The sequence below is a fragment of the Giraffa tippelskirchi genome, chromosome 5 (assembly GCF_054371585.1).
Source record: "Giraffa tippelskirchi isolate mGirTip1 chromosome 5, T2T-mGirTip1v1.2.pri, whole genome shotgun sequence".
In the NCBI taxonomy this organism is placed as follows: domain Eukaryota; kingdom Metazoa; phylum Chordata; class Mammalia; order Artiodactyla; family Giraffidae; genus Giraffa; species Giraffa tippelskirchi.
The window spans coordinates 74,824,441-74,849,774 of NC_137279.1; the positions used below are offsets into that span (position 1 = coordinate 74,824,441).

The 25,334-nt window shown below is 36.3% G+C and overlaps 1 protein-coding gene across 2 annotated transcripts in view; it reads left to right on the plus strand.

The window, feature by feature from the left end:
- NUCKS1 (nuclear casein kinase and cyclin dependent kinase substrate 1) overlaps window positions 1-25,334 on the plus strand; it is a 34,032-nt gene that overhangs the window by 2,545 nt on the left and 6,153 nt on the right. The window contains exons 2-6 of one of the 2 annotated variants that reach the window (XM_081491089.1): window positions 15,297-15,346; window positions 16,896-17,001; window positions 19,864-19,919; window positions 22,670-22,822; window positions 23,640-23,789. In XM_081491089.1, coding sequence (XP_081347215.1) covers window positions 15,297-15,346; window positions 16,896-17,001; window positions 19,864-19,919; window positions 22,670-22,822; window positions 23,640-23,789 — 515 coding nt within the window. The remainder of the gene's footprint in view (window positions 1-15,296; window positions 15,347-16,895; window positions 17,002-19,863; window positions 19,920-22,669; window positions 22,823-23,639; window positions 23,790-25,334) is intronic. The other variant, XM_081491090.1, reaches the window with a different exon arrangement.

Consider the following 25,334-nt stretch of genomic DNA (forward strand, 5'->3'; position numbering starts at 1 on the left):
GTTGGATAAGTGTCTATGCAGCTTCTTTTGGGATATGTTTCTGTCCTTAGGCCTGTATATAATTTTGAGAGTTTTCTGGTTTTCGTTTTTACTATGACTATTTTAATGTTAACCTAAGCATTTAAAGAAGATTTAGAAGTGTACTAATGACTGCTTGACACCAGTTTCCATATAAGTGGAATGATGAATTGATGAGCTATGGCAGGATTTTCCATAGATGTGTGCGCAACACATATCTAAGTAGTTTTGTTTAGGCTGTATTGCTCTCTTCACCTTTTATAGTATATGACTCACATATAAATGAGAGCTCAAATATTTTAGGCCTTGGGTTCAAATTTATAGCATAAAATTACAGTCTTAGAGCCAGAAAGAAATTTAGGCAAATTCATCTTGCGAATGACTTTATGTGGGGACCTGGACAAGTGAAGTGCCTTGTGTACCCCGCTAGTACATGCCGATATTGGGCCTGGAGCCTGGATTTCTTCATTTCCAGCCCTGCTTTACCTGCATCCTCCCCCTTTCCACATAAATGCTCTACCTTCTACCAGATGAATATTGATGGTATTTGATCGTATGACACTTTTAACTTTTGTTTTTATGACTCTTACCCTTTGGGGTAGGGACTAAAAATGCTATTACTTGTAAAGATGAAAAAGCTCAGAGATTTACTGATTTGCCCAGACTAGAAAGTGGGCTTTTTGAAATTCAGCTTGGTGTATTCTCCAGAGATTGTCTCTTACTGAAAATAGTCCAAGTCACTCAGATCAATCTATTTTTCCTTTCTTCATCTTGTAAGTGTACTTGATACATGCCTCTTTTTGTTTAGTACTTGAGATTGCAAAGAACCTTTAACATTGAAAGTTTAGATGTGAAAGCATAGGCTCTTACAGATTGATAAAAAATATTTTTGGTCTTGTTTATAGTTTTGTTGAGAATTAACAGGTTGTCCAAGATTTCAGATTGCATTATTTTCAAAGAGAATTTTGTTTGGAATGTGTCTGGATTTCTTATTTAAAAAAAAAAAAAAACAAAACACCATTCTCTCTTACTGGGAAATTAGTTTCAAAAAGGCCTGTTAAAGGGAAAAACTTAGAAACCTGAAAATTTTAGATAGTTTGGATTTTGATTCCAAGTATACACAGTGCCAAGTCGACTGCGACTGTAGCCGGCCAAGCTCCTCTGTCCAGGGGATTCTCCAGGCAAGAATACAGGAGTGGGCTGCCATTCCCTTCTCCAGGGGATCTTCCCTACCCGGGGATCAAACCCGCATCTCTAACGTCTCCTCCTGCATTGGCGAGCCAGTTCTTTACCACTAGCGTCACCTGGAAAGCCCTCAGGTAGACACAGGAAGATACTTAGAAGTGTCATGTACTAATAAATGTGGTTTTAGATGAGCCTGGTTCCTTGTATCTCATCTTATTCTCTATGTCCATGGTGTGTGTGTGTGTGTGTGTGTGTGCATGTGAAAGAAGTGTGATTTTTATTAACCTTGAATCTGTACATTGTTACTTACATGTCACTTTCCTCTAAAAAGACAAACTCTTCACAAACTTTACCTTCCAAATTATCTCACATAACTTGCAAAGCCTGAATAATGGAGGAGTTAATTTTATAACAACACTTAAATACTCAACAATTCCCAACATATATATATTTAATATGAAAACTATAATAAGACAATGTTGGGAATTCTCTGGTGTTCTAGTGCTTAGGACTTGATGCTTTAACTTGGATGGCCCAGGTTTGATCCCTATTTGGGAAACTTAAGATCCTCCTGCAAGCTGTGTGGCACAGCCCCCCCAAAAAAGTGTTTTGATTTTAGAGAAATTACCAAATAAACATTTACTAAGTATAAATACAGAATCAGGTACTCTGCTAGAGGATTTCACTTTATCTTGTGTTATCTTTATCACCCTGTAATAGAACATTTTTTTAAACTTCCAAATAACAGATGACAAAATAAGTTTCAGTAGTATGTTACTCAGTGTCACAGAACTATCAAACAGAGCCAGTATTTGAGATTTTCTGAATACAATGCTGGCATTCATTCTGTGGTACCACTCTTTCCTTCCTAGTGTTTGGCATGAAGATGGACAAATGCTACTTGATTTAGTCATCTCTAATGGTGAGTGCATTCTGTATGCACTGGTGGTTAAGATTTATATAGAAAATAGTTGAGGGGAAATATATGGCCAAAATGTTCTAAATGGCAATCTGTGTTTTTTCCCAACTCAAATCTTCAACTTTCAGAGATAAGTTTTAATTAAAAGCATTTTTTAAAAAAACAACTAGAACTTCAGCTTAGTCCAATACCATCCATTTAAAGTGATAACTTTGAAGTCAAGGAGCTATGGTGTAGAAATAATAGTAAGGGTGGATTTAGGCTGCATGAGTCTTACTTAATTTAACTCTCTTCCAGATTTGTATTCATTGTATTTGATTACACACCGAATGTATTACAGGTCCACAATCCTTAGTTTGAAACCATTAGGGGACTATATGTGTTTGAGAGTTCAATATTTTCAAAAAATGTAAGCAGGTAACAAGATTAAAAAACCAAAAAGGAACAGGTTTCCTATACTGTATATACAATGTACCATCACCAGTCTGGGGTAGTGCTCCTATAATGAAATACATTAATCTCTGGTAAAACCTAGGAATTTTCGCACTAAAGTTCTGAAAATCCTCTCATTTGCCCCTCATATGTTTACCATCATATAAATTATGAAAAAACTTGGTTTTCAGAACTTTTTGAATTTCCAAATCATAGATGAGAGAATGGACCTTTTAATAGTGCAGTCCCTTTCTCAATCTTTAATTTTAGAAAAAATCACTCAAAACTCAATAGAGCTATCACTGAGAAACACTTTGTGCCAATTCTGCAGGGTGCTTGACACATTTTTCAAAATCTTGAAACAACTCTTTAAGCAAAGTGTATATATTATCCCTATTTTGTATGTGAGATAGCTGAAACTTAGATAATTACATAATTGGCCCAGTTGACCTAACCATTAAGAGGAAGCAGGAATTCAAATAGAAACTATGGCCAATTCAAAGCCAGTGTGATCTTTTTCTGTGAGTCACTGCCACAGGGTGTTACTCACATGGTAGTAGCACACTTTGCCATCTTTGAAGGGGTTTATGGTTCATAGCAGGACTTCGGTGGGCAAGACCAACTTTAAAGTGAGTGGGGAGGGGTGTGAATGGAGAAAAGGAGAGTTTGGGGGGAAGAATAAGAGAATATGTGAAGAGGTTCATTAAAGGAAAAGAACACCTGAATGTAGAGGAAAATGCACTGAAGTGTGGTGTGAAGCTTTTGTGGGAAGAAAATAGCATTGCTGTAAGTGAATACAGTTCATAAGTTGGGCATTTTTCCCCTGACCGAAATAAGTGAATGGATTCCAAAACCACCTAAAGGACACCACAGGAAATGAATGGGCTCATTTTACGTATACACATAGATGCAAGAATGCCAAATATAGCTAACTGAATCTACTATGTATTAAAAATATCAAGTAGAATATGTCCCAGAGACAAAATGTAGAATCTTTCACTGATTTCATCATATTATTAAACAACTAAAGGAGAAAGACCATAGCATTTGAAAAGGTTCAGCACCAATTATAAAACTCATTGCTGCTAAGTCGCTTCAGTCGTGTCCGACTCTGTGCGACCCCATAGACGGCAGCCCATCAGGCTCTGCCATCCCTGGGATTCTCCAGGCAAGAATACTGGAGTGGATTGCCATTTCCTTCTCCAGTGCATGAAAGGGAAAAGTGAAAGTGAAGTCGCTCAGTCGTGTCCGACTCTTAGCGACCCCATAGACTGTAGCCTACCAGGCTCCTCCGTCCATGGGACTTTCCAGGCAAGAGTACTGGAGTGGGGTGCCATTGCCTTCTCCGATAAAACTCATTAGTATACTACAATTAGTAGGAAATTAAGATTAATAAATTGGAGTTGATTTAACTTGACATAAGTTATAAATTAAGGTAAGTGGTTGAGTTTTAGTGATTGAAATCATTTAGCAGTACAACTCATTAGTAAGGAGAAAGTAATTTGGACTAAAGAAAGGGAGATTGGTTTTATTTATGTTTTTGGTCTGTTTTCCCCAGAAGTAAAAAACAAGGCCACCATTCTGTGTAACTCGGGGATACCCCACATTACAGTCCATGTGAATGGTGCCTCTGGAGTTGAGAGTTAATGATATACAGTCACATAGAGTTTGCAAATGAGTCACTTGAACTTAATAAAGTTGAGTATCCTGAGAAGTGTTACTTCTGTTTGCCTTTTTAAAATTCTTAGCTGCAAACAGAGATAAACATGATATCACTCTGGATTATGAAGAAGTGGCTTCTTGGATTGTTGTGTCTAGAAATAGAGACTGCAGTGTTGTAGACAGTAAGAGAAAACATTTGATCTAGCACATGACAACCTGATCAAACTGGGGCATCCCTTTGTTTTGTGTCAAAAAATGTATTACTATCTAGGTCCTAGGAAGTGGAACTGATTGTTACAGAATTGCAGTGCCATATTTTAAAATAACTAGTATCTAAATAGTCAGAGGTGTTTGAAAAACTTTAGGTTGCCAGAGTGTTTCAACTGGCTATATTTTCAGGTGCTTCTTAGTATTTTTTGAACTGTTCACCTGTACAGTTACCTGCAAAGCAAGGTGATCTTCAGGAAGATTTCATCTGTCAAGATAAAATGACCCAGAAAGTGAATTTGTTAAGAAACTAAAACTTAGCTCCACTGAGAAGTAAAAATCCAGCCAGCTATTCATTGGGCTGGGATAACAGACTATCTTCCACAGAAGCTACAACTGGAAAGATTTATAATAATTTATAATAATATAAATGATGTATAAAAATATTTTGACTACTGCTTTCCCACTGAGTTCTCTAAAATCAAACCGTCAAACTCTGCTGTTTGATATTGCGTCATTTAGAGTGAAACATCACACTTTTGTCAGGAAAAGCTGTCCTTTTGATGCAGAGAACTGTCCTTGATTTACAGCTTTAGAGCTTCAAATAAGGGCTTCCTGGGCACAAAATTCACATCTACCTTGACTTCTTTGCCAAGAAATAGGACCCAAGATCCACTTCACAGTCTAAACCTGATGAAGACCTCTTTTCACACAGTCCTACTGTGCTTTGAGTCCATCAAGACACTGATTCATTTAAATTTCACTTAAATTTACCCTTCCCCAAATCCTTTTCGGTTTTTCTGTTTGGTGAGATGCTCCACACTTCTGATGTTCCATCATCTTTATTGTAATGAATCAGTAAATCTGACTTTGTTAGGCTACAGATTTGTCCCTGATAGTCGTGTTAAGACAACTGGAAGAGTCCACTGAAGTTTCCAAGGCTTTTCTGCAGACAGGACTCTACTTGGTAATGTGCTCCTCTGAGACCCCTTTAATCTCACCTGCTTGAGGTTAATTGCATAGTTTTTTGCACTAAACTTATGCTGGGAAATGTTTTCCTATATGGAGGAACTGAATATATTTTGGGAGTAAGGAGTGCCATATTTATTCACCTGGACTGAAATACCAGCAAGTTGATAAAAGGTTTAGGAGGGAATTGTGATAACTATCTAATATATATCTGGCTCATCATTCAGAATGCCTTTATTCTCGTGCAGAAATTAGAAATTTACTTTTCCCATTTGAAGAACTGAGAACTCTTTGCTGTAATGTTCTTGATTTTTTAATTTTTATTTAAAAGTTTTTGCTTTCTTCTTTCTTGTGACTGGATTTGAACTCTATTTAATTGTAAAAAGCAGAATGATATAAGATACAGTTAAAGCAACATTTCTTAGCCAAAAGGAACATGAAGCTCAAAGATAAGCAATTGTGAGAAATTACCCTGAATTGAATTTACGGATCTCAGCTTCTATGAACTAATTTTCTTACATCCTGAGAAAATCTGGCACATGAATAATCTTGAGAGCTAAAAAATGGAGAGAGGCAAATGTCCGAAGTTTTAAAGGGGAGAGTGGATAGTGATTGTTGATAAGCAGAAACTTTCATATTTAGCCTTGAAGGAAAGAGTGGAAACGGTCACATCAATTTTAAGGGCTGCTCTATGGAAGAAAGTTTAGATTTAGACCATGGTAATACCAGGAACTAGACAAGACAATTGGTGAGTGGACTTTCCAGGCAGATCTTGCTGCACTGGAAACTTCCATTATGGAGTTTTCTTAGAATCGACAGCCTTGGGAGATCATGAAAGGTCCTCAGTCAAGCCCTGAGGTACATCTGTTAATAGGATAACATGTTTTAGGTAAGACTGGATTAGCTATCTAAGGTCCAGTACCTGGTGGTATAATATATCACCCATCCCCCGACCCCCCACAGGCCACTAATCTTTGATAGGCTTTATGAGTGCTTAAGCTTAAAAAAGTGATTCTCTTGAAGAGATGAATTAAAGTAGAAAGAAATGTTACACTTTTGTGGCCATGGATTATAAATCGTTTCTTGTAAAAGTGAAACTACTTTGGAAATCAGTATATTCTAAAGCAGTGGCTCTCGACATTTTTGATGAGGTTCCTGTAAGAAATAGGTTTGACATTGCAATTTTGTTACACGTGAGAATACAAACACTAGAACAAGCTTCAGGCACTTGTCAGTTATTTAGGATCAATTTTCTCTGATATTTTCTATTTGCTGCTTTTTCTTTTAAAGAGCTAGTTACAGGGAATTCCCAGGCGGTCCAGTAGTTAAGGCTCAGTGCTCTCACTGCTAGGGAACTTGGGTTTGATCCCTGGTGGGGGGAACTAAGATCCCCTGCCTGTGTGGGAAAAAAAAAATGCTGATTACACATCAGTAAGGGCTTCCCTTTGGAACAACAGACTGGTTCCAAATTGGGAAAGAAGTACATCAAGACTGTATATTGTCGCCTTGCTTATTTAACTTAATATGCAGAGTACATCATGTGAAGTGCTGGACTGGATGAAGCATAAGCTGGAATCAAGATTGTTGGGAGAAATAGCAATAATCTCAGATATGCAGATGGCATCACCCTTATGGCAGAAAGCGAAGAGGAACTAAAGAGCCTCTTGATGAAAGTGAAAGAGGAGAGTGAAAAAGTTGGCTTAAAACTCAACATTCAGAAAACTTAAGATCATGTCATCCTGTCCCATCACTTCATGCAAATAGATAGGGAAACAATGGAAACAGTGACAGACTTTATTTTTGGGGGGCTCCAAAATCACTGCAAATGGTGACTGCAGCCATGAAATTAAAAGACATTTGTTCCTTGGGAGAAAAGCTATGACAAGCCTAGACAGCATATTAAAAAGCAGAGACATTACTTTTCCAACAAAGGTCCATCTAGTCAAAGCTATGGTTTTTCCGGTAGTCATGTATGGATGTGAGGATAAAAGAGCTGAGTGCCAGAGAATTGATGCTTTTGAACTGTGGTGTTGGAGAAGACTCTTGCGAGTCCCTTGGACTACAAGGAGATCAAACCAGTCAATCTTAAAGGAAATCAGTTCTGAATGTTCATTGGAAGGACTGATGCTGAAGCTCCAATACTTTGGCCAGCTGACGTGAAGAACTGACTCATTGGAAAAGACACTGATGCTGGGAAAGATTGAAGGCAGAAGGAGAAGGGGACGACAGGATGAGATAGTTGGATAGCATCACCGACTCAATGGACATGAGTTTGAGCAAGCTCCAGGAGTTGGTGATGGACAGGGAAGCCTGGTGTGCTACAGTGCATGGGGTTGCAAAGAGACACGACTGAGCTACTGAACTGACTAACTGAATGACTTCCCAGGTGGCTCAATGGGTAAAGAACCTGCGTTCAGTGCAGGAGACGCAGGAGTCGTGGGTTTGATCCTCGGGTCAGGGAGATCCCCTGGAGGAACGCATGGCAACCCACTCTAGTATTCTTGTCTGGAGACTCCCATGGACACAGGAGTCTGGCAGGCTACAGTCAACAGAGTCGCAAAGAGTTGGACCCGACTGAAGTGACTGAGCACACTTGCAGGCATAAGGATGCATCAGTAAATTGACTTCAGGACCCAATGATGGGTTGTGACTGACAGACTGAAAAACATTGTTCTAGATATTTATCACTTACATGATTAGTGAAAAGAGCTATGTTAGCTGTTTTGGGTTCCTCAAAACTCAGATTTCAAGTGCATTTTAAGTGCCTCTAATGGGAAACTAAATTCTAGAAAATTAGCTAGGTATTTCTTCTTCCCTGCATTGACCATAGCAGTGTGATTTCTTCAGGGTTACAAATGGAGGGATAGTCTGCTTGAATGAGCTAAACAGTGTAAGTTGTTTATAAGTTCTCTCTGGTTTTCCTTGAGAAAATGATTTTGTGCTCTTTAAGTAGTATAAAGCTTAAGGTGTCAACAATTAAATGTGTGTTTCTATTTTAAAGTTCTGCTTCCTTACCTGGAATTTGATGTGAATGTTTGTTATAGATTAGCATCAAATTTTGTGGTTTTAGGTGTTTTCTCATCTGTAAGGTTAAAAGGGTTAGTTGAGATCCTCTCAAAGGTGTGGTAATTTTCATCTCTGAAATGCTGTTGATTCCCTGATAGCTCAGTTGGTAAACAATCCACCTGCAATGCGGGAGACCTGGGTTCGACAGCTGGGTTGGAAGATTCCCTGGAGAAGGGAACAGCTTCCCACTCCAGTATTCTGGCCTGAAGAATTCCATGGAGTTGCAAAGAGTCGGGCATGAGTGACTTTCACTTCACTTGATCTTTAGAATGTTATTCAAATATTATTGACTTGGTCTTAGATGGTTGCTGCTATAAGAAAGAAAAGATATTTTGGGGGTAGACTTACCATTATTTAGTAGAAGGAAGTTGATGATCAAGAGAGAGGAGAAAAAAAATCCTATTGCTTGAGTTAGCCGTATTTGGTGCCAGAAATGGATCTTTTCTTGTTCTTTGTCTAGCTTCCAATTTTACCTTTCATTTTTGCACTTTATACCAATGCAAAAGTGAGGACTTAACTCAAAGCCGTCTGGTGATCATCCAGGAATTGGTTCATGTGTAACCAAGTTACCTTTAGAATCTAAATATAGTGATTATATCAGCTTTTAAAATAAGAGCAGGCACATAATTGAAGTTTTTGTCTTCCTATAGTTTCTATTTTAAACATTTGTTTTCCTTACTGGGTTACAGTTCTGTTTTCTAGTGAATTTTTAGACTTATTTAGATGGAACTCCATTTGATTTGAGTGATAGAAACTGATCAAACTTGAATGGTAGATTTAAAATAGCTTGTATTACTACTTCTCTGGCCTAAATGGTAGCTGGAAACTTTATCATAGAGTTGGAAATAATGTTAAAATAGGTATTTTGAGATTGCATTTTAGTGAAATGAACAACAAACTTTTGAACACGATCTTTCTAAATAATACTAGAACCAGTAGTACTCTTAAGACACAATGTTTTTAAGAGGAGTGATTTAATAGTGCCATTCAGATAAATAGTTCAAGAGTGTTGTGTATTCAGGTGGGTTCAAGATTGCAGTGGTATTCTGGATGGAACAGGTTAGTGCTTACAAGAAATAATGGCTACTATTTATTGGATAATTGTGTGCCTGGCACTCACAGCAACCTTGAGAGACAGGTGTTGTTATTTCTGTCTTACAGGTGAGGAAACTGAAGTTCAAAGAGGGGAAGTAACTGGGAGACCCAGGATTTAAACCCAGTTTTTAAAATCCATGTTTAACTTTTATGCTGTATTGAAATTTTTAAATTTAATTTATTTTAATTGGAGGATCATTGCTTTACAATGTCTGTATTGAAATTTTGTGTTCTCCTCCCAGTTTGAGTTTTTGATGTTCATTTTACACTGAAGAGTTGGTTTTGGCATTTGATAGTTGCGTTTTGAGGAAATAAGGAAGTTTTCAGCTAGAAGTAGGACTTCCTGTGTCTCTAGACTTAAATATTGTACTTAAATGTTGTGCATCTTTCTAATTTGTCTTCTTAATTTCTGGTTTGACTAAGAATACAACCATCAAAAATACATTTCAAGGGGCTTCCCTGGTGGCCCAGCGGTTAAGACTCCATGCTTTCAGTGGCATCATAACATGTTTGTAGTTTTCCTGTGTTGAAAACTAGGATAGAAAAAAATATATTGATACGAAATATGGGACTTCCTTAGTGGTCTTCGTTGCCAAAGCAGGAGGCTAGATCAAGAAACTAAGTAAGATCCCACATGCCATGCAGCATGGCCAAAAAGAGAAAAACATAGTAAATAATTTTTTTGGCTGTGCCAGGCGACTTGCAAGGTCTTAGTTCCTTGACGAGTATTGAACCCTGGACCACTGCAGTGAAAGTACTAAGTCCTAGCACTGGACTGCCAGGGAATTCCCCTTTCACATCTCTTAAATCTAAAATAAAGTTTTTTAGTTTGGAGAAAACTGAATTTTCTTTTGTTGTTAAGGGCAGTGGGATTGAAAGTCTGATAGGTTAAAACCTCTAGTGGCACATACATCCTCTCTTCTGTTGCCCTTTCTCACCCTAATCCTTTGCAGAGGCCAAATCCATTCACTCATCAAACCTTCCTTGAATCTGATGTTCTAAGTGAAGGAGAGATAGCCTCTGTCCTCAAGAAGTTCACGTTTAATAGAGACAGACATTAGTGGTTTATGTAGTACCAGTAAGGGATTAAAGGTGTTGAGAGGTGATGTAGCTGATGTGAATGAGACTGATATGAATAGCATTCTAAGCAAGGAAGCTGCAGGACCAAGTGGTAAAAATTAAAAGAAAAAAACCTGATTGGTGGGATTATGCCTCCTGGTGTTGATTGTTAAGTGGCAAGAAATGAGATCCAAAAAGACTTTAAGGAGATTGGATGATTAACCTCTAGAATATTTTCTAGAATTAGATTTCTAACAGAGCTCTTAAAATTTGGCTCTAAGAGCAAAAAGTTCAGAAAATATTTGAGTGCCTACCTTTTACCTGTTCTGTAGCAGCAGTGTGGACATAAGACATAATTGTTACCTTCAAAGAGCTCAAATTAGTGAAGAAAACAAATGGTATAGCAGTATGTGTTAAAATGTGTGGTGCCCAAAAGGATCATTGACTATTTGAATTGAAAATGTCATGTTTTTCCTTAAACTTTGATAATTGTGTTTAATTTTATAGAGCAACTTTTTATATCTATCTGGCAACTTAGGTCATCAATTCCAACAGATGAGGAACTGAGGCCCAGAGAGTAAGTGATTGGCCTGAAGTTCTAGAACCAGAATCTGGGATTCCTCTTGGTAGATTCTGTATTTATCACTACATAATTCCTTTCTAAGGAGTGTTTCTAGGGACAGACTAAAGAAGTATAACTATCATTAGCAAACTGTTAGAAAGTTCTTTATATTGAACCCATATTTAATCTGACCACCAAATCTAACATGTTTTCCCTTTTGCAAGTTAAAAAAATCCCAGTTTATTCAGTTGTTCTTCATACGAAGAAGGAAGGAGAAGAAGAAAATGTCTACCCACTCCAGTATTCTTGCCTGGAGAATCCCCATGGACAGAGGAGCCTGGCGGGCTACAGTCCATGGTGTTGCAAAGAGTCAGACACAGCTTAATGACTTAAGAATAACAGTGATCCTTTTCCATTATGATTACTTCACTTTATACAGTATCACAGGATATGTCTACCGATACCTGGAAATTGTACTATATTTTAGCCGCAATTCCACCAGCATGGATAACCTAAAATTATTAAACCTGCAATTTCAGAATCTGTACATAATTATTGGAAGTTGAGGTTTAAAACTCCCTCTCCTGGACAGAATAAGAGACACAGATGCATAGAACAATTTTATGGACTCTGAGGGAGAAGGTGAGGGTGGGACGTTCTGGGAGAATAGCATTGAAACATGTATATTATCATATGTGAAACAGAACACCATTCCATGTTCCATGCATGAGACAAGGGCTCAGGGCCGGGGCAATGGGATGGCCCAGAGGGATGGGATGGGGAAGGAGGTGGGTGGGGGGTCCAGGAAGGGGAACACGTGTAGACCCATGGCTGATTCACATCAATGTATGGCAAAAACTACTACAATATTGTAAAGTAATTAGCCCCCAACTAAAATAAATAAATTTATTAAAAAAAAAAAAACTCCCTCTCCTGGATCCTTTCCCCCTGCTTCAGTGTCTCATTTTCCTTGATACTAAGTAATGCAGAAAATGGTCATCTTTGCATTGGGTTCATAATGTTGTTTTTTATAGTATCTGTCATTAAAAATCACTATTTGCTAGAACATGAATATTTACTAGCTCCCCCAATTGTTTTTTTTTTTTTTTAAGAAAAATTTTTGTTGTATTTTTTTTTAATTGGTAAAGTAGCATATTTACTATCTTAACTGGGTTTTTTTTCCCCCTATTCTTTTATATAATTTTATTTACTTGTTTTTAGCTGTGCTGCATCTTCATTGCTGTACAGGCTCTTCTCTAGCTGCAGCGAGCGGGAGCTACTCCCTAGTTGGGATGCTCAGGCTTCTCACTGCAGTGGCTTCTCTTGTTGCAGATCAAGGCTCTAGGGCTCACGGGCTTCAGCAGTTGTGTACATGGGCCCAATAACTGTGGCCCACAGACTTAGTTGCTCTGCCACACGTAGGATTTTCCTGCATCAGGGATTGAACCCGGCCTCCTGTATTGAAAGGCGGATTCTGTACCACTGAGCCACCAAGAAAGCCCCATCTTAACCATTTTTAAACGTACGGTTCAGTAGTTAGATACATTCACATTTTTGTGCATTCAGTCTCCAGAACTCTTGTAAAACTGAAATGATGCATACCATTGACTTCTCCATCTTCCTCTACCCCACCCCTGGAGACCACCATTCTACTTTTTGTCTCTCTGTATTTGACTAGGTAACTCATGTAAGTGGAATTAATAGTCATGTTTTTTAAATTAACTTTCCTATTAGAATAGTATCTTTAATATATAAACTCAATTTCTTATAACCAAACATAGTTACAATATATTTTATAGTTTTGCATCTTGACTCATTGAGGCAATAAAGTCAGAAGATAGTTCATTGTTGGTAGACTAAAGAAAAACAAGGCAAAATTCCTTACAAGTCCTTTTTCTCTCTCTTAAATTAAGAGTGTGTCCATAGGGCTTCCCTGGTGGCTCAGCGGTAAAAAAAAAAAAAAACAAACCTGCCTGCCAACACAGGAGGCACGGGTTTGATCCCTGATCTGGGAGATTCCACATGCCGCAGAGCAACTAAGCGCAGAGGGCCACAGCTAGTGAACCGGTAGCGCTCGAGCCCGTGAGCCTCAGCTATCGAAACCCAAAGGTCCTAGAGCCTGTGCGCCATAGCAAGAAGCCCCGCTCACCACAGGCGGAGAAGAACCTGTGCGCATCGAAGACCAGCACAGCTTGAGAAAGTGTGGCTATACCTTCTTTCACGTCTAAGCCCCAAGCATATGTTCAGAATTCGCTCCTACTCTATCATTTTGCATATTATATAGACGTTGCACCTGTACTTGAATTCTGATTGCCCTGTTTTTGCTTTTAAATGGTATCTTAATCTATTGTTGTGTTGTTATTTAGTCACTAAGTTGTGTCCAACTCTTTGCGACCCCATAGACTGTAGCCCGCCAGGCTCCTCTGTCCGTGGGATTTTCTAGGCAAGAATACTGGAGTGGGTTGCCATTTCCGTCTCCAGAGGATCTTCCCCACTCAGGGATCAAACCCCTGTCTTCTGCATTAGCAGGTGGCTTTTTACCACTGAGCCATCTGGGAAGCGTCTTAATCTATAAAACCAGGAATAGTCCTCAGCTTAGGTTTAAGTATAGTTGGTGGTATGTTTCTCTTAGTTCTTTCAATTCATTTATTCAATTTCCCCTTAGTTACAGTTCATCTAAGGTTCTTCTAAATGCCAGGCTGTTTGGATACTAACATGGAAGCTCTTATATCTCTTAAGGGAGAAATTTTAAACTTTTAGGTTTAGAATTGAAGTAGAAAAATGGGAATTAAATTTGTTTGAGATATTAAAGATGCTTTACCTAGTAAGAAATACTTTTAAAAGTACTTTTAAGTACTTAAAGCTGAGCCATGAAGAATTGATGCTTCTGAACTGTGGTGTTGGAGAAGACTCTTGAGAGTCCCTTGGACTGACTGCAAGGAGATCCAACCAGTCAATCCTAAAGGAAATCAGTCCTGAATATTCATTGGAAGGACTGATGCTGAAGCTGAAATTCCAATACTTTGGCCACCTGATGCAAAGAGCTGATTTGTTGGAAAAGACCCTGATGCTGGAAAAGATTGAGAGAGGGAGGAGAAGGGACGACAGAGGATGAGATGGTTGGATGGCATCACTGACTCAGTGGACATGAGTTTGAGCAAGCTCTGAGAGTTAGTGATGGACAGGGAAGACTGGCGTGCTGTGGTTCATGGGGTTGCAAAGAGTCGGACACAACTGAGCGACTGAACTGAAAGGACTTAAATATCACTGAGCCAAGTAGATAGATAATTTTGTTTCTTTAGTAAATACTCTTTAGGGGAGTTTGCTGGCTGCACAGTGGGTAGGATTCCATCCAAGCTTTCACTGCTGTGGGAAGGGAACTGAGATCCTGCAAGCTGTGAGGTGCAGCCCCCCAAAATGCTCTTTAACAAAGAGCATCTTTATATATATATATATATATATATATTTGGCTGTGCCAGATCTTAATTGCAGCATACGGAATCTAGTTCCCTGATCAGGAATCGAACCTGAGTTCCCCTCATTGGGAGCACTGAGTCTTAACCACTAGACCACTAGGTAAGTCCCAAAGAACAGCTTTTGAATTAATCAGTTTCTTCCATTCCCTTCTGTGTAAAGCTTAACTTAAAGTCACCATAGTTTGTATATTATAATTAACTGTATTATATTTAAAAGCTAAGACACTTTGCCGTGAAAAAAAAAATAGTAGTAACCTTATTTATCAGGAATATGTGTGAATAAAATAACATTTACAGTCGTGGTTTGTGTGCATATGGTATCAGACTCTGTATATAAAGAATATATGGTACTATGATTCATTTTGCCATTTTATGTACTCCTGGGAGGTTGTTTTGTAGGAAAGGATAATATTTGAGCTATCCCTGAGATGAGCATTACAAGAATTGTCGTTTGAAATACTTTTGTTTTAAGCTACGCTTTCCTATAATACGATGTGACATTTTTTTGGCTGAGATGAGGGCTTTTTGAAAAATAAATTTCAGAGAGCTAGTTCTAATTCTGTTTATGAAGTAGAAATGTGTGTTCTAATATCTTAGAAAAGTCCAATATTTTTATGATCTTGATTAGATTCTTTTCTTTCTACAGAAATAGGAAGGTTGTTGATTATTCACAATTTCAGGAATCTGATGATGCTGGTAAGTTTTATGATTTTAGTAAGTAGTAAATTGAACTGATTAGTGGAAGAATACCTAGCTTATTTACACTTTTTTTCTTTTGAAATAATTTTTAATTTTTAGACTATTTTGATGTATATAAATTACATCAGTCTGTGTCACTCAAAATGAACCTGCATGGATTTTAATTTTTCCTTAGTAAATCATTGATAATAAACACTTGAATAATTTTTTTTATTACCTAGTTTTGGAGTTCAAAGTTTAAATGTGTGATAATTCTGATGCATTGTTTATTAGTTAATATATCTCCTGCTATAATCACAGTAAAACTCATATCTTATAATAGGGATCATGTATGTATTTTGCATGCTGAAGTAAGATGAGAATATTTTGTGAAACACCTTTGATTTGTGAACTAACTATAGAGAGGCTAGTATATCATAAATCTTAGCCATAAAAGGTTTCTTTAGAATATGTCCTTATTCTCATTTTCAAGATGTGTTTACTGTTCTTTTTTCTTTATTTTTTTAATTTTTTTAATCTAATTTTACTTTATAAAGATAATATTATGTGCTTTGGGGAAATGTAGGAAATGCACCAATGTATAAAGAAGAATAAAAAAATAACATAACCCAACTTCCCAGAGGCAATACTTGCTAAATATTTTTGTTTACTCATTTAATCCTTAGCTCAGTCCTGTTAAAATGGAGTTATAAGTATTGCTATTTCCATTTTACAGATAAGGAAACTGAGACAGAAATATTATTCAAGGTCCCTTAGCCAGCAAGTAACCTTTTTGTTTAAAAAGGCTTTGGTCTCTTTTTTTTCCTTTTAAAAGTATAGTTGACATCTTTCTGTAGAATTTTAGATTCTGTGCCCCTCCCACTGCCCCTACTTAGCTTTCTTGTGTTTCTAAAAGTTTATGCTTGTTAGTGGTTGTGTGGTATTCCATAATTTCTAATTATTCATTTAATAATTGCTGAAGCTTCACACTGTTCTAGATCCTCATGATTGTATATAATGCTGTAGTAAACAATTTTGGAAATAGTCATCTTTTAAGGTTTTATGGGACTTTTTAAATTGAGGGTGTTTTCCTCAAGTGTCAGAGTGTGCTATATATAATACTTTAGCTTAAAAGGAATTTGCTTGATAACAGTAATTGTGGTAGGATTGTAGAATTGTGGGTTCTTTATATTCTAAAATGCTTAAATATAACCATGTTACTATAATAGTTTCCAAATAAATACAAAGATGTGGAAGTATGTAAAAGGCTTTAAGAAATTAAAAGGGTAAAATATAAAATAAGAGATATTTGACTGTGAGTATATAAAGTATACACACGAGGACTAGAAAGTAATGGGCAAAAGTAAAAATGATTGAGTCAAGAAGGAACTAGAGTGGAAAAGAATTTTTTTTCGTAATGAAAGAAAATTATTTAGGAAAGTCTGCCTTCTTAGCTTTTAAATAGCTCGAGAGAATTATCTCAGTAAATACTGTGGTATTTTTGACATGTAAAAATCATAATATAGTTCATTGAATTTGAAAAATTTTATCTTCATAATCTGTTTAGATGAAGATTATGGAAGAGATTCAGGCCCTCCAGCTAAGAAAATTCGATCATCTCCCCGAGAAGCGAAAAATAAGAGGCGATCTGGAAAGAATTCACAGGAAGATAGGTAAGAGGCATTGCTAACCTGTTTCTACTTACACTGTCACCACTCTGAAATGAGGGCAGTCTCTGATCTCTAAACTGGTAGAATCTTCAGTTACTTTGGGAAAGTGCTCATTGTTCACTTAGTGTTGTTCTGTGTATTTCATATTATCTCATGCAGTGCTTTGATTCTAGAGGTTAGCCTCTTTAAGGTCATGGAGGCTTGCTTAGACTCAACCTGGAGTCTAAAGTGAGTTCTGGGAATGATAGAATGATTCTGTTGCTACCTCAAACCTTTGAACAAAGGCAGAAAGATTGTTTAAGTATGTATTGATAGTTTGCTGCTCAAGGTTACTATTGGCATTTTCATTGTAGAAAGAGCAAAGAATAAGTGACCTTTCCTATTCAGAAAATCACTGGCACAAATCACAGACAGAATTATAACTAAAGCTTATAGAATCTTAAGTTGCATTGCCTGCTGAGTTTTATATGATCAATCCTACTTTGTTTAAATAATTTAATCATTTTGAGCTGTTCCCTTTCCCTTCGTTTTATAAATGAGTTCAAATGAGTTATATTTTTAACTGTAATTGCCTCACAAGACCAGGGTACTGTAGCTTTCATCTCTCCTCTTACAGGTATACATGTAAGCTCTCAAATTCAGTGTAGCATGACTATACCAATACCTTCTTGATGGTGGTGGTGATGATAGTTATCATTTATGATTTATGTGCCAGTATCTATTATGTGCTAATTTATAATCATTATCGTGTAATTCTCACAAAACCTTTATTAGGGTAAGTAATATTAACTCAGAGGGGTCAGTGATTAAAATGAACCAACAGGTTTTGAAACCATGTTTATTGGACTCCAAAATCCTTTTTTTTAGCCATTAGACTATACCACTTCCAAACAATACTGTTAAGTATGAGCATTTCAAAGAAATGAAATTATAATTCTCATTAGTTCTTCTAAAATACTTACTTTTGAGCACTAAAATCAGTATAATAAAGCCCTAAGTAGAAGTCTGAATTCACAGAAAGCTAAATTTATAGAAATAACAGTTAATACGTTTACCTAGCATTTTATGTTTGCTCAAATCACTGACCTCTAATATTTTCTTTCCTGGAGAATTTCAGAAATGTGGAAAAATAAGATAAAATTTTAGTGTAGGAAGATAACTCTTCCATAGTTTCATTAATATATCTCTAATCCAGTTTTTTTAAATAATTTTTTTTGATGTGTACTATTTTTAAAGTCTTTATTGAATTTGCTACAGTATTGCTTCTGTTTCATGTTTTGGTTTTTTTGGTCACAAGGCTTCTGGGATTGTAGCTCCCTGGCTAGGGATCGATTCCACACCCCATGCATTGGAAAGCGAGGTCCTAACCACTGGACCATCAGGGAAGTCCGTACTCCAGTTTCATACAGCAGTCCAACTTAGAACTGTCTTTTATTGTATTTATTTTATTATATTTTCCCTAGGAATGAGCATCTTCATTGCCTGTTAGCCTGTCTCATCAATATAATTGATATCTAGACTACATTTTTCACGTTTCAATCATTTGGTTTTATTACTCTCCCCTAAGTGTCCAAGAAAGGTTGAAATACAGTTTTTGTTGCCATTTGTATTGTCTCATATGTTTATTCCCTCAGACCAGTATTATGTTGATTTTTCTATCGGTCTCTACTTAAAAGTTTAGCTATTACTTGACGTCACTTTAAAGGGGCTCAAGGATTAGTGGTCTCTATAAACTCAATAATAAGAGGATGAGAGAAAATGATTTCATTCTTCATCATTGTAATAGGCTTGTGAATTAAATGCTTATTTTGGATAAAATATTTAGATAGAAGTCACAATTTTCAAAATTACAGTATATTTAGATCACATTGCTTAGTAAAGAAATGTGTTTGGTTTTTCTCTTTGCGTAGGAATCTTGGGCTTAATAGTTTGTCATTTGAGTGTGATCTAGATTATGGGAGTACCAAAAGATTTACAGGATCTACTGTTGAAAAAAAGAAGGCTATGAAGACAATTTTATGTATGACTTTTTTGTTGTCAGAATTTCTCATGGAATCATAAAATTTTAGCACTGAAAAGTACCAAGTGAATTGCCTAAGATCATACAGTTAATTATGACAAAGAACACTGACACCAGATTTCCAAGTTAAAATTTGTGAGGATATAAAATGTGCATCTTTGTGACATAAAAAATTATTTTATAAAACTTTCCATTTAACTTTGAAGTTCCTTAACTTTTACCCTGCAATGATCTTTAGCTTGGTTTTATTTTCTCCATGATGTAAGGCAGGGCTATTGTTGAGATTTCTGATATAAAGCATACTGGATTCCTAAATATTAATATTAGGAGATAATTTTTTTTCATTTTGCTTTAGATAAATTTTTAGGCATATTGTAATTTATATAACTCCAGTTTCCTTTAATAATTATAAAAGTATTTGTTGCATTTATGTTTGATACTACCCACTTGTTTGCCTTCTTACCACCATTGATACATTATATGGTTTGTTTCCATTTTATTCATACTCTGTCTGTGACAACAAAATTTTTTTCTTAGTAAATGTTCTTGTGAACCAGGACTTACGCAGAGGTAAAAAGTTTTTAGCCTATGTTGAGATACCTTCATTTTTTCCTTTGGATCTTCAAAGGAAGCAATATTTTCCAAAAGTGGATAAAATTGTTTTTAATCACCAGTATCTCTATATATTAGGGAAATAATGGAAACAATTTCACTCCTCAGCATCTGAATTATTTTATGTATAGCAGAGGTTTTCTTTAGCATTCTTCTCCAGTCAGATTCCAGAGATTTATGTTCGCTTGGATTTTGATCTAAGACTTTTAAACTTTTCCTCCTTCTTCTTTTAGTGAGGACTCGGAAGAAAAAGATGTGAAGACTAAGAAGGATGATTCTCATTCAGCAGGTAGTAAACAATTTTTAATGTAATAGGTGTAATTCTATTTATGTATTTATTGGACATTTTATAATTATATATATGTTTTATATAATTATTTATAATATAATTATATATATTATAAATAATATATATAATTATATATAATATATAAATATATATTATAATATAATATATAATAATATATAATAATATATATCTATGTATTTATTGGACATTTTATAATTATATATATTTATATATAATTATAATTATATATAATTATTTATATTTATATACAATTATAATTATATAATTATTTTTATTTATATATAAATAATTATATTTATATAATTATTTATAATTATATATAAACATATATAATACATATATTATATTATTAGATTATATTATATATTATATTATAATATAATATATAAATATATAACTATTATATATATTATATTATATAATTATTTGTAATTATATAATATATATAATATATAATTGGACATTTTAATAAGTGATTTCATAATAATACCAACCTTTGTGATAAATACCACATTACATACAGTAAGTGTTTCCATCTTCAAAGAGCTCACAGTGATTCTCAGTCCTGGTGGCTTATTACAGTTTCCTGTGAAAGTTTTTTATTTTAGCATACTTATGTCCATCCCATCCCAGGACTTCTGATTCAGTAGGTCTAGGTGGGATGTTGGGGCTTTGTTTTTTAGAAGTATTTACAGATTATTCTCATGCATAATTGAAATTATGCATAATCAAAATTGAGAATCACTTACATGAACAAATAAAAGATATAAAACTGGATAGAATATATATAATACTAAGTGAAATCAAGGTATAAAATACAGGAAGTGATGACTCTGGGTTGAAAAGCAAACAATTAGTTTTAGTCTGACTTTTTAGGTGGAAGGAGATCCTTTGAAACAGTAGCCACAGAGAAAGCTTTTTTATAAGAAGTTTAACTTAAAAGAACTAATTGAACAGACTCTGACTAGATTAATGTTAAATCCTGATTATTTGTTGTTGGTATTTATTTTTTAAAATTTAATTCGTACAAGAATTGAGAGTTCCACCTTGCTCCCAACCATTTTAGTTTTGGTCTACAGTCCCATGCTATTTAGGTAATATGTAAAGGGTAGACAAAGTTCCACCGAATTCACTCTACTGAGCTATTTTTTTCTACTCATTTAATTAATTTGTTTATCTTTGGCTATGCTCGGTCTTCGCTGCCGCGCAGGCTTTTCTCTCATTGCCGCAAGCAGGAGCTCCAGGGCACACAGGCCTCGGTAGTTACCGCTCCCGGGCTCTGGAGCTCAGGCTCAAGAGTTGTGGTGCAGGGGCTCAGTTGCTCTTCAGCATGCGGGATCTTCCCAGAACGGGGATCAAACCCGTGTCCCCTGTGTTGGCAGATGGATTCGTATCCACTGAGTCACCAGGAAAGCACTCCACTGAGCTGCTTTGCCTCCACTTGTTCAAGCCTGCTGTATGATTGTCTGAAAAGAAATTAACTCTTTGCACTCTCCAGTAATGTGATAATGTAACATACACTTTTATTCATTTACCTTGTAAACCCTAATTTGAATCTCTTGTGTTTGTAAGCGTTTGAGCACTTCAAGATGAATAACTCTGTACTAGTGTTAAGCATACCTCCTACAAAGTGGGTTTAGTTTTGAGTCTGCCAAAATCAGCTCTGTTCTTGTGTCTGTTGTCTTCAGTTGAAGTTTTTGGTAGTGAAAGTAATGACTTGAACACTGACCATAACAAGACTCATAAGACTCTAGAGTTTCCAAAAGAGTAACAGCTAAACCTTGACAGAATAAGGGAGCTTCAAAGTCTAGGAGAAGGGCTGTAGGTGAAACTAATACAAATATAACTTTATCTAGAGGCAGTAAGCTGGCATCCTGCCCTTTAACTCAGATTTATGCACGACCACAACTATGTGCTGAAAAGTTTTTAATTAATAAACTATAGTATATGAGAGTAATTTTTATTATAAAATTGTATTAAGATCTGATTGATCTAAATGTGTGTTTTGAAGATTTCCCTCCATCTCCGCTAAAGTGAAATGGCCACACCTCATTCGCTGAAAAGGATAGTAGTTGGGCATTATTTTGAGTTCTGTATGTTTTGTATTGTAGAATGAATATATTGGAAAACAGTCTTCCCCGTTCTACTATTTAAAATATTTTTCTAACTTTAGTTTCTAAAAACTGTGTAGATAGGTTTGAATGTAATTGAGAATTTTAGGGTACAGCAATAATGTAAGTTTAAAGCATGTTATAGGAAGCATGTATTCATACCTAAATTCAGCTTTATTACTTCTTAAAACTACATGCGTAGGTTATTTTATATGTAATAGTGGGTGAAAGTGAAAGTCACTCAGTCCTGTCTGACTGTTTGCAACTCTTTGTCTGATTCAGTCTATGAAATTCTCTAGGCAAGAATACTGGAGTGGGTAGCCTATCCCTTCTCCAGCAGATCTTCCTGACTCAGGAACTGAACTGGGGTTTCCTGCATTGCAGGCAGATTCTTTACCAACTGAGCTATCAGGGAAGCCATAATAATGGGTACATAGCCTTATTCAAGTTAATTCTTTGAATTTTACCTCTTTTTGCATATTTTGTAGACATTTTTAGGAATAGAATTTTCCCTTTCTGAATGAAATAAAGCTGCAGTTTATATCTTGCATTGCCTTTTCCAGTCATCTGTCAAACCCATAACTCTTTGATCATTGCATTATAACTTTGATATTGCAGAGGACAGTGAAGATGAAAAAGAAGATCATAAAAACGTGCGCCAGCAACGGCAGGCAGCCTCTAAAGCAGCCTCTAAACAGAGGGAGATGCTCATGGAAGACGTGGGCAGTGAAGAAGAGCAAGAGGAGGAGGATGAGGCGCCATTCCAAGAGAGTGCGTAACGTGCCTTGCTATCTTGCTCGTGGTTGTAGTTTGTGACCTCAGTTTTACTTCAGCAATTTTTTGGATGCTCAGTGTTAAAATCAGCCCCTTAAATTAGATACTCAGTGTTATTAGAGATGATTGTTTGATATCTATTTATATTTTAAAAGACTCAGAGATTCTCATGATTATCTGATTGGGTACATCAAATAAGTACTCAAGTACTGATTAAATACTCAAATAGTGATTAAGTACATCATTCATTCTCATATACTGAATGAACCATTGTTAGAATAACAGTTACCTGGTGGGTACTGTGATTAAGATCTGTATTTTGTCCTAGTGGAGAAAGGGGTAGACCTCTCCTTGCAAAAAAGGTGTTAACAGAATTTAGATGTTTCACAGGTTACTCAGATTAATGAACTATATGTATATTTGCTTTGTATGTAGGTTTCTTACTTTGTTTATAGTTGGGCCAAACACACCAAATCAGTTCACTTTGATTTCCCTGGTCTTATCAGGACTATATGGAAAATATAGAACTACCAAGAGTTATTTGATGGCTTCAGTTTTTATCCTCATTAAGCCTAATCTCTTCCTGTTTTCTGCCTACTCTTCAACAAGTCAGTCATGTAACCCTCCTGCATGTTAAACCATTTCACAGGTGGGGCCAATGACAGCTCCAACCGAATTGGTAGTACAGCTGCAAACAGAACCCAAGAGTGTCTGACTTCCAAATCCCACCCTCCACCCTTAGCAGTCTCTCCCTTTGTTCGCTTGGAAGGATGTGTACATTAAGTTGGATGTTGAAATTCTTCTTTCCTCTCAGAAGATTCCGGCAGTGATGAGGATTTCCTAGTGGAAGACGATGATGATAGTGACTATGGCAGTTCAAAAAAGAAAAACAAAAAGATGGTTAAGAAGTCCAAGCCTGAGAGAAAAGAAAAGAAAATGCCCAAGCCCAGGCTAAAGGCCACAGGTGAGCCCTGCAGAAGTCAGGTTAAATCACCAATAAACTTTGTCTACAGAAATCCTTCAGTAGGGTTTGATAGTGGTCACATAACAGAAATAAAAGGATCCTGTCTTCTGTACCTGGAAGTATCACTTATTTATTATTAAGTATCACTTATTTATTAATAAGTATCACTTATTATTAAGGACTCCAGCCCCTCCAGGAGTTTGGTGGCTTGGCTTCAACTAATGCTGTTCAGAAGGCAAGATTTGGGAATAACCTATTAACACTGCACCAGCTTAGCTATTACTGCCTTTTTTCCCCACTGATAACACAATCCCAGCAGCTACTAAAGACTTAAAATTGTGAAAATACACACCTACAGTAATACATTTAAGGGTTCTGATTTGTACAGAGAATGAAATCACTCTCAACAGCATAGGTTCATTTTCTTTGGGCCCTTGTGGTTTCTGTCAGATATTCTTCTGGGTGAAGCTAGTTTGTCATTAAATCAGAAAGCTGGATTTGCTTTTTTTTTTATTCTGGCAAATAGAACTTTTATTCATCATGTCTTACTGTTTGGTAATGATGGAAGTATTAAAAGTTACTTCACGGGGACTTCCCTGACCCTCCAGTGGTTAAGACTCCCAGCTTCCAGGTCAGTGGGCACAAGTTCGATCCCTGGTGAGGGAACGAAGATTCCACATGCAGCATGGCCAAAAAATTTTAAAATAACAGGTATTTGATGGCTTTTTATTCTGGTTAAGTTGCATCCCCTCTTCTTCACTCAAGTTTTAAACATAAACAACTTATAGTTTTGCAAGCCACTAAAGATTTTATGTAGTTTCTATAGCATCTTGTTTCTTTATTACAAACATTACTGTTAACATAATAGTGTTGGCTAAAAGTGTTTGAAAGCCACTAGTACCCCCACCTTCATTTTCAGTAAGTCAGGGTGTCGTCTTTTTTTTTTTTTTTAATAAATTTATTTATTTTAGTTGGGGGCTAATTACTTTACAATATTGTAGTGGTTTTTGCCATACATTGACATGAATCAGCCATGGGTTTACATGTGTTCCCCATCCTGAACCCCCCTCCCACCTCCCTCCCCATCCCATCCCTCTGGGTCATCCCATTGCCGCAGCCCTGAGCATTTGTCTCATGCATCGAACCTGGAATGGTGTTCTGTTTCACATATGATAATATACATGTTTCAATGCTATTCTCCCAGAACGTCCCACCCTCACCTTCTCCCTCAGAGTCCATAAGACTGTTCTATGCATCTGTGTCTCTTATTCTGTCTCACATATAGGGTTATTGTTACCATCTTTCAAATTCCATATATATGCATTAGTATACTGTATTGGTGTTTTTCTTTCTGGCTTACTTCACTCTGTATAATGGGCTCCAGTTTCATCCATCTCAATAGAACTGATTCAAATGTGTTCCTTTTAATGGCTGAGTAATATTCCATTTTGTATATGTACCACAACTTCCTTATCCATTCGTCTGCTGATGGACATCTAGGTTGCTTCCATGTCCTGGCTATTGTAAACAGTGCTGCGATGAACA